This window comes from Solanum pennellii, chromosome 3, assembly GCF_001406875.1.
Source record: "Solanum pennellii chromosome 3, SPENNV200".
NCBI classification, from domain to species: Eukaryota; Viridiplantae; Streptophyta; class Magnoliopsida; order Solanales; family Solanaceae; genus Solanum; species Solanum pennellii.
In genome coordinates this window covers 67856273-67866898 of record NC_028639.1, presented here as the reverse complement: position 1 = coordinate 67866898, position 10626 = coordinate 67856273, and the positions used below count along the sequence as shown (strand labels likewise).

The 10626-nt window shown below is 33.1% G+C and overlaps 1 protein-coding gene across 1 annotated transcript; it reads right to left on the bottom strand.

Moving 5' to 3' along the window:
• Positions 1-2230: 2230 nt before the first annotated feature.
• On the bottom strand, positions 2231-7707 carry LOC107015308 (calcium-dependent protein kinase 10). Its single transcript, XM_015215532.2, has 7 exons — positions 6915-7707; positions 6620-6763; positions 6364-6516; positions 5233-5348; positions 4807-4974; positions 3061-3291; positions 2231-2762 (listed from the first exon to the last, which is right to left on the bottom strand). The coding sequence occupies exons 1-7, from the start codon at positions 7543-7545 to the stop codon at positions 2589-2591; spliced, it is 1617 nt and encodes a 538-aa protein (XP_015071018.1). The 5' UTR covers positions 7546-7707; the 3' UTR covers positions 2231-2588.
• Between the last annotated feature and the right edge of the window lie 2919 nt (positions 7708-10626).

Here is a 10626-nt window from a genome sequence, read left to right as displayed (position 1 = left end):
TATTAAATGTATCAACAATTTCTAGTTAATCTATCACAAATTCGACCCTAATCCATCGCTAATTTCTAGTATAAGAAAAAAATGTTTAACTAATCACTTCTAATATGTTTTTTAAATAAAATTTTCGATATACGGAGTTACTTAGGTATGAATATATTTAACTACGTGGACCATCTACCAGAGGAAGTGACTGAATTTTGTCACCTTAATTATACAGTACTCGATTATGTTTTTCTCTAGTTTTTTTTTTTTGTCTAATCCAGCTTGTGCTAAAATTTTCACTTTATTTCATTTGAAAAGATAGAATTTTAAATAATTAATTAAAATGATAAGAAGTGACTACGTTGCGTGGATATATAAAAGAAGAATCTCAAATAATGTTTACTTCAGTCAAACTTTAAATAATTGTTCGTTTAATTGAGCCATAAATGCAATTATAATAGACTTTGACAAATTTAAGTAAATTTTGTACGTGTTGAGATAGAGTAGGAGGAGGCATTGGATCTTAATTAGATCAAAAGCATTGTAAACGTGTCATTATTAGGAATACCTAAAACCCAAATTAAAAAAGATTAGTCAAAGTTAGGATAATAAAGTGAAGGAGCAGCTTTGGCAATTGACACCATGCCTACAACTCTCAAATACCAACTAGGAAGGCAAATTGCTTATAAATATGATTTGAATTTTTAACCGTCTAAAACGATATAATTAAATTTCTAGGTACGATAAATAGACATAAATTTTTTTATTACAATTTAATTTTCAGTCTCATATCTTCAGAAGTAGCAGATTTCATCCCAAAATGTGATCTCTAATACTATCTTTGTTAGGTCACTATGACCTATTATTCCTATCACGTGTCACGGCATTATTCGTCCGTCTATCGAAAACTATATTTACTCGTTTAATTCATCAAGCTAAGCAACAAGAAGATGTACATTCATGAAACTCAAACAAGTTGAAACTTGCAAGCATCCTAACTTGTTACTAACACACTATTAATATATGTAAGTCCAATGAATTTATGTACATGATTGATCATTTTACTAACTCTTAGCACACTTGTATCTCCAGTAGTTTCCTATAAACTGTTTGGCTGTATTCTAAACGTAGTACATATATATCTCACATAAGATTCTAAAAATCACATGGCCAAACAGAACTTATGACTTAATCTGCAAATCATTATTCAGCAAAGTTTAAGAGACACGTCCTAATCTATTTTTTTAATAAATAAATAAAATATCAAACGACAATCAGTGGCGGATACGGGATTTTCAATAGGGGGATTCAAAATTCGTAGAAATAGACACACGGAGTGGCCGAAGAGGGTTCGACATATACTATAAATACATAAAAATATTATTTCAACCATATATAATTAAATAGTATAATTTTCTGTCGAAGGGGGTTCGGTTGTACCAAGGTGGCTCCGCCCCTGATTATTGACAACACTTAAAAATCCATCTGCTGATAAATTTTATAGGTATTTTCTACGTAAAGGTGACTCCATATTTAGATTACTTGAACTCGAAACCTCTAATTCAGAATGAAAAGGTATTTATAACTCAACCACAAACTGAAAATTTTAATTAAGAATAAGATAAATAAATTTATTTTACTAATGTGAAAAGAACACCTATATAAAAGGTACTTCTCTGTATTAAAAAAAAAAAGTAGGAAAAATAGTATGTACAGTTATCACCAAAATCCAATGGATTAGTTGGTTTGTAAGAAATCACCAAATACTGATGGCTTACCTAATCCAAAGATAGGCGTCATTGTATTTATATTAGAAATTCATTTAATTTATAAGAAATATTTGTTGGAAATCCATTAACAAAGTAGGTGTTAGGACCTATGGCAGAAATTAAAGATAATAAAACTAAGTTGTAATGGACACAATTGGATATGAAAACCATAAAATTTAAATTTTTGAATCCGTCTCTGCTATCAATTCACCGAAAGGATAACAGTCGCGATTTGAAGTTTTTTCTTTACTGAAAATTTCAACCTTATTAACTATGATAATAGTCGCAATTTCTCTCTTGCAACCCCTACTTTAATTAAAGAACCATACAAAATACCCAGTTCAGGCATATGGTTAGGAAGAACTATGATTGAAAAATGCATAAATCCATTCACAAGCAGATCAAGGAAAAAGTGGTGCAAAACACCAACTCAAAGGATATTTATCGTTCATTTCGAGGAAATACATCTGCAGTAAGTGTCATCATAAATACAAAGCTTCACTTAAAACAATTGTAAGTTTGCAACACCATATACAAAAGTGAGACAAATATGTAGTAAAACTTCTATAAACAAACCTACAAAAGCCTTAAAACAAAGCAATTAATCTACATGTCATCCACTCAAGCTCATTTTCCCCTATATCCAAAAAAAAAAAATCCCAGCAGTACAGCCCAATCATACCTACATATTACTCCCAGTCGCATTCTCAAAGATCTGATCTTCTGAATATCGATATTTATCAAGAATTGGAATATCGATGATCAGATTTTGCTATGGAACCCATTAAAACAACCAAAGGAAATCATCAGAATAGTAAAAGAAAGCCTTTTATTAACTTAAACAATGACTGTTTGGCCACTGAGTACATCCTGAAGCTGGAGAGACCCATCCTTCATTAGATTAACACTTAAGCTTTTGAATCTTTCTCTTGAGTATTGTCGAGATGCCTTTCTCCAATCAGTTCCTGCCTTCATCATTCCTACAAACTCCTCGTAACTGATTTGCCCATCCTGAGAAAATGCAATAATGATGAAAAACTGGCGTGACATATCAGAGCGAGGAGATAGTGCAAGCGGACAAACTTACAAATGCAGCATATACTTTTCATCCTACATTCCAAAAAATAATTCCATCTTTCTTTTTTTTGGGTGAATTTCGGTGAAAATCTTGCAGTATTTGATAAGATACAACAAGCTTCTTTAGCAACGAATAATGTTGAGAAGTACTCTATTTCGTTTCTTTAAATATAATTGAAGAGCAATGAAAAGAGGCAGGGTCACTAAACAGAGAAAAAAAGGTGAGTCTAACCTTGTCGGTATCAACTTCGCGCATGATCTCATTCACTACATCAGTGTCGCATGCTCCTGACTCGTCTGCTAAAGCTTCTCGTAGCTCATCTAGCTCAATATAACCACTTCCATCCTTGTCAAAGAACATGAATGCTCTACGAAAATGCTCATCATTTTCCATTCTCTGTAAGTGGATTATAACTGCTACAAACTCCCCATAGTCCAGGACACCGTTTCCATCAACATCAGCCTAATAAAAGAATTGGTTCAGCAATCATCAGGCAAAAATATTAAATTAATCTTTTCTGAGTGGGGGTAATTACTGTATCTGCAATAGAGTTTATTTCAAGTTCCATTTCCCAAATGGAAAAAAGCTTGGGAATTTGCATATAAAAGCTGCACCAGATTTACAGCAGAATAGTAGGGAAGATTAGATTGTAGGACTTGAGATACTGCAGAAAGAGAGTTAGTAAAGGCCCATGAGATCAATTATTTTGCAGATCAGACATAACCACGACAAAAATGGTAGGTTTAAAACCATAAGTTCCAAAAGGCTTTATTTCTTTGTTAAGCTTTATGCCGAATCAAATACTGCCACATCAATTAGAACAGAGAGAGTATATCAGAAAGGCTGATAACATTTTATCCAACAAAAGTGAGATTCATAACACCAGAAGTCCAATCCCTGTATTCATTATCCACTTATAGCAATGCAAACCAAGTATCACATACATTTTTAATAAAATAATCTGACTGGAACTTCTCAAGAAGCCTATCATGTGTCACAGATCACCCTGCAATATCAATCAATTATGTGGTTGCCATAGCCTTTATGAATACTCCTAAATCTGCTCTGTCCTAACCCAAGTCATTCTAATATTATTGCTTTGCTTGCAAATATGTTGCCTTGGGGAAAACAAAGGATCTCCTAAAACAATTGGATCTTTAAATCTCAAGGTTATCCTTAGATTGATCCTTTGCTTCCTCCACAAACATCAGACAAAGTGGATGTACAACAGCAAAACCTTACTCTGAACTAATAGGTATCATCTATATAGATCCTTTGCTTCCATTCTCTAGGTCTAGCTTCTTTACCTTCATCCATCAAATTATATGCAATAGTCTACCTTTCTCACACCATTTAGGAGTGACGATACGATTTCAATAACTTCTTCAGCCACACCATCTATGATTTGGAAGTTGGAACCCTTACTTATACTTCCTCAGTTATGTAATGGAATCTCTTGCCTATTTAATAGCCTTCACGCAATGTATGCATGCCTACATATAATGAAACAAGAAGGGAAAAAGCTAATCCCTGAAATAAATGCAAAATGCAGAGTCTTCAGAGCCAATATTTCGTGCAAAGTAACCATCTAACAGATGTGAAAAAATTACATGATTCTTCCACCAACCAAAAAAGCTAATTCCCGAGCAGTGGTAAAGTAAGTGATGCAGGATGGGAAGACATATGGAACAATCAATTTCCCCTCCTTCCAAAGTTCCAGTACTTGAAAAATAAGGAGAAACCAAGCAAGAGAGAAGAGGAATAATCAGATCACATGAATAAGGCAGTAGTAACTGCTTTAACATCACTTGGAATTACAACTTATCGCAGCACATACAAAAACTAGGAAGCATACAGGAAACTGTAAGTAAAATATGTTCTCATATTTTGGCATAAAAAACTTGTAAATATCAGAAAACAAACAGAATAAAGAACAAAATACTGTTTCAGCGTGTTTAAATAGACAGGAATGTTTACCACATCCATCAGCAACTTCATCTCTGCTTCTGCCAACTGGGAACCAACTTTTCTAAGTCCAGCCTTTAATTCATCATATGTTATTTTCCCATCACCATCAGAGTCCATCAGCGCAAACATCTCTCTAATTACTTCAATCTCTTCAAGTTTCAAGTGTTCAGCAATGACCTAAGCAATTTGACAGGTGCAAATATTTCAAACTAAAGCACATCCATTTGACGATGGAAATAACTACAGAAGCAGTAAAACACTAGGAATGTTAGGACATGAGCCAACACACAACACATCATTTACAGTTGCATAGCAACTCTCTCTATCTCTCTGATTTAACAAAATAAGGCAAATAATGTTTCCATTGGCATTCTCTTGCGTATCTCCATGCCCAAACTTTATATTTGTTAGTGCTCAAACAAATTAGAGGCTTACCCGCAATGCTTTCTTTTTGAATCTATTCATGATAGAAAATTGCTTCAGTCTTGTCCTAACAATATCTCCCAGTGGAACATTTGAAGCCTTTTTGGCATTTTGAATCCAGGGGTGATCTGCAATAAAGTAAACAGAGTTAAAGAAATTAAATTTATGCGTGTTTCAAACAGTTTTACTATATAAATGTTTCTTTGTTAGTGACATTCTTAAAAGTAAAATAAGATCTTTGTTAGTGAGAATTAACGTATGATCACATTCAATTCATCCAATTATACAGAGGTTCTTGTCTTCATTATTGGTCCTATTAATAATTATTAAAGCATAGGCCACTCTGCATATCCTGCATTCAGACATCTGAGTTTTCAAGCATGGTCCTGAATTTTTAGAGATGCCTGAGTCGTCGAGCATGGGCATACAGGTTAATATCTCTAAAAACATTCAGGGAAACGAAGAGCGGGGAAGGGTTTTCATAACTACCACATAACTGGGCCTCACCTGATTCAGGAAAGGCAGAAAATGCAAAAAGAAATGTACAACTGGATATTTAGTTAATTAACACTAATTTCAAGATATTTCATAAGCGAGACACAAAGATAGTTGCAATATTAAGACATGCAACTGTTCCTACCAAAACAAATTTGATTCATAGAGATGCCATATAGCTCAATCACGCCCTAGAACCCAGCATACTCAAGGAGATAAGAGAATAAAATAAAATGCAATGACGACCCAGAAAAAAGAATACTCCTTTTTTCGATAAATCAGTATGACTGAACAGTGAGTCATCGAAACTAAAGCCGTGATTCCTTGAGGAAAGCCTCACTTTTCCAGAGTACTAGGCAGAAAATGCTAAAGAGCATCTAGAGAGATACCCACGATAAATCAGTTTGCATAGAATAGTGCATCAAATCATAGACAGTTTCCAAATGCCCTTTTAACGAGTATTAATCAAACCCCGCATTTCTCTTCTTTTTCCTCTAAACTTCAGTAATACTGAGGATCTTCCATCGTCAACTTGAAAAACAACGGTGATCTATCTCAAATCATATATTCGCTCAACTTATAGTTTTCCATGTACCAGGGGAGCCGTTTACTTGGAAGTTCACAAACTCTGAGTTGAAAAATACTTACCAAGGACCTGTTGGGCTGTCAACCGCTTCTTGGGGTCAGGTTCCAGCATCTGTCTGACAAGACTTTTTGCCTTTTCAGAGACTTGAGGCCATGGTTCCCTCTTAAAATCTATCACTCCCCTTAAAATTGAAAGAGCAACTCCTTGTTCAGTTTCTGCAACAGACAATCAGATTAAAATAAAGACTTAAATCCGGAACCACAAGCAATTGCAAACATCAGAAGTCAACAGGAAACTGGAAAAGTAATATATGTATACCAGCCCAAAATGGAGGAACCCCACATAACAAAATATAAAGGATGACACCAGCACTCCAAATATCAACTTCTGGTCCATAATTCCGCTTCAACACCTCTGGTGCCATGTAGTATGGACTTCCCACAATCTCAGAGAATCTTTCACCTGATTAATCACAAAAATTACTAAGAATCAAACACTTCCCTGCCACTTAAAACATACAGAACAAAGGACTGATTTTTATGAGACAGAGGAAAAGGGTGTCTTTCTAATTCACTTGTGGGGTAAACAAATCGGAAGAATTAAGAACTCGTACCAGGCTTGAAAAAGACAGATAGGCCAAAATCGATGGCCTTAAGAGCAGAATGCTCTTTCTTATTAGCAAACAGAAAATTCTCAGGTTTCAAGTCTCTATGCATGACCCCATTAGCATGACACATCCTTACAACTTCTGCTACAGTTCTGGCAACCCCAGCTGCAGCTCTTTCACTGTAATGCCCTCTAGCTACAATTCTATCAAATAACTCCCCACCTTCACATAATTCCATAACAAGATGAACAGCTTCATTATCTTCATAAGTAGCTCTCAACTTCACAATATTTGGGTGATCCGGAAGGCTTGACATAATAGCAACTTCTCTTCTCACATCTTCGATATCAACCGCTGTTCGGAGCTTCTTCTTTGAAATAGATTTGCACGCAAGGGCTTCTCGGGTCTCCCGGTCGGTGCAAAGGTATGTCACTCCAAATTCGCCCCGACCCAGTTCTCGTCCTAAGATGTATTTGTCAGATATGCGGGTTTTAGGGATGAAGTCTTTGAGTACTCGGATCGGTGCGGGTGACCCGGAATACGGATTGGGTCTACGTTCTCTGGGCTTCTTTGGTTTAGTTTGAGGATCGGTTTTTGAAGCTTCTTCTGGTCTTATGCAAGCGTTACAGTTACCCATGGCGAAGTGAAATGGGTTGCGCCGCCGCTAATAGTGGTTGCCGGAGGTGGTGGAGGAGGTAGAGGACATGGCACGGCAAAGACTTTTGCAATTTTCTGTATTTCGTGAGAGAGAGAAAAGAAAACGCGGGGTCAGTTGGGAAGTAGTAGTTTTTTGAATAAACTCCATTTATTGCCAAATATTCTTTTACTCCTATTTTAAAATTGACCCAACTTTATTTTATTTATCAAAAAAGAAAGAAAATATTGGAGAAATATCATGCACCATTTAAAAACAACCTAAATATTGGAGAAATGTCATGCATCCTTTAAAATCCAATATTAGTAATGAAAAAGATCGACAATCCAACTCACACCTATTATTATTTGTTTTTTTCAATATATAAACTTCATAAAGTTAATAAGAGATGAGAATTAATGTTATAATTACTATTTCGTTTCAAAATAAGTGATATTTTTAATTTGAATATACTATTCATTCCTAAAAATATAAGGAGTATTTTAATTATAATTTATCGTTAATAAATACCTTGAAAAAATATAACTTTTTTTGTAATTTCTCAATTACTTACAAATATTATTTGACAAAGAGTAAAATTAGAAGAACATTAATTATCTAAGTCATCATTTATTTTGAAATACGAAAAAGCTAGTAGTCCATTATTAAATAATAGGAGCAATATTATCATATTATTTTATAAATATATTAAATTTAATATTTTGACAAAATATATTTGAGGATTTCTTTTAATAATTAAGTTTGGAAGGTATTGTCCAACTGAAAATGAAATAAATGAACTTTACTTGCTCAACTACAGAGTTGGTCAACCAGAAAATAGCAAATTCCTTTCTGGTATTTAGTCATAATTTCTTACATTTATGTTCTCACAAATATACAAAGCTTTCTAGAAGTTCATATCCACTAAGATAAAGTAAACTTGGAAAATTAACTATTCAACACAAAAATTCACACATTTAAGTATAATTTTTATCTTATTCTATAACGTGTATAAGAAGATAAAGAAAATTTTGTTTTGTGCTTACTGTTTTTTTCTCCAAAGGACAAGCAAAGTGAAAATGAATATGATGAACTATAATTAAGAATCCAGTCAATTATAATTTGTTTTTTCCCTCTTTTTAAACTTTTTTTTGGTTAAGTTTACCAAGTCTATTTGGTCTCTCTTTCTCTCACCATCAACACCTACCACTGGCTTTCATGATTACTTCAAGGACCATTTAATATATTTTCTACAAGATTGATTAATTAATTAGACCAACTTGAAAATATAATAAAGTTCTGGTCTCAAATAGATATTATTAAAGTCAAGCTTGACCTTATACAAATACGAAAATACAGAGTGATTTCAACAAGAAATTTAAGGGGGGAGAGAGTCAAACATACATATGGAGGAGGAAGAAGATAACCGTCGATTAGATATGAATTTAGAATTTAAATTTTATATCTTTTTATTGAATAATTATGAGTTTATGTTTACTAATTGTTCTAATTTTTGTGGATTTTTAAATATAAAAAGCACTTGGATAACCCCAATAATTATATGTAGGTGTCACCTTTTGATCAGTTTAATTTAAACCCTATATTTGCATGGACCTAAGTCATGATGATTTGGGTGTAATAATTAAGTCAGATGTGGATTTGGTTGAGATTAATTTGTGATACCAGTAGATGAAGTTGTTGAACAATTTCATTGTTTGATATCATGGCACACATGTAGTCCTAAAACACTGCCACAAAATAGATTTATTTGGGCGCTATTCTACCAAATTTTTGTATTAGATTGGGATTAAAAAAAAAAAACTAAACTTGGATTCATGCTCTATACTTTTCAGAATGTTTACGTGTCTTATTTTTATTTCAGAAGGATAGAGTGTTTCTGAACGATCATTGGCTTAATAACGATTGGCTTAATAACGATGCAAATTAATTCTTTACTAAGCTGATGACCTTTGATCACTCTAGAGATATTGTTACTTGGTAATTTTAAGTTGGGGACTGGGAAGGCGAAATGGAGAGAGGATTACAAAGTAGGGAATCAAACCATTAACTATAAAGTAGTAGATCATGTAGTCAATTAAGTAAGCTATTAAAATTCTGATACGTGTAATACTATTTGTTTTGAATATTATTTGTATAATTTTTTTAAAAATCTCACACTATTAAGATATTTCTCCATAATTACTAATTAGACAGTAGGTTAAAGGTGACTGTATTATGATAGCATGACCGATTGACTAAATGTCCTTATAGCTTTAAACAAAGTCAAAATATGGAAACTAATTTTGAAGTACTAATAAATACTCCAAAAATTCTTCAAAGTAACTATGCGCGCTAGCGTACAATTGCAGGAAAAGACTTCAAAGTTACATTTCTATTAGTCTAAAGTAAAGTTTTCATTAATTATTTACTAATTTAATTATATTTTTTTTGTAGAATATTTAGGTCTTGTCACGAGTGATGATATTTTGAAGTAGTATGTGGTTTAAAGTTAAGTTGAGTATATGTTTTTGTGGTAATTAATGGAGCGGTTGATGATTTGAGATTGACATTTTGAATTACTTACTGTTGCCATGGCTACTTCGACAATAACATATAAACAAAGTTTCTTAATCTAATGCTTTCTTACATTGATGTTATGACGAACAACTTGGGTCCCATTAGAACCCATTGCCTTAAGTCATCCAAATGATAACATATTCAAACAAGTGTATTTTGTTAAAATAAATATAATTATGGTGTATATGGATCAGTTTATGTATATATTGATTAATTCACAAAATATTTATTATATTTTATAAGTATAGGTATTGAGTAATCACATCCATCAATATCAACAACAATAATGTCTAGGGAGGGTAAAAATTACGCAAATCTTATCATTATCTTATATAAAAGTAAAGAGATTGTTTTTAAAAGACTTTCGTCTTTTTAAGTAAAAAAAAAGATGATCATTAAGTAACAAGGAAAAGGAGCAAGGTCTACCATAAGAGGAGCAAAGACAATGACAGAATAGTGTAATAATCAATAAATAATATATTTGGATAGATTATAAGAAACTAAGAT

Excerpts from the sequence above, each read along its gene's own strand:
- LOC107015308 (XM_015215532.2), bottom strand. The coding sequence starts at position 7,545 with ATGGGTAACTGTAACGCTTGCATAAGACCAGAAGAAGCTTCAAAAACC. Across the intron at positions 6,517-6,619 it reads GGTTCCTCCATTTTGGGCTG|AAACTGAACAAGGAGTTGCT; the intron begins GTATACATATAT and ends TGTCTGTTGCAG. Across the intron at positions 3,292-4,806 it reads TGAAGTTGCTGATGGATGTG|GCTGATGTTGATGGAAACGG; the intron begins GTAAACATTCCT and ends TTCTTTTATTAG.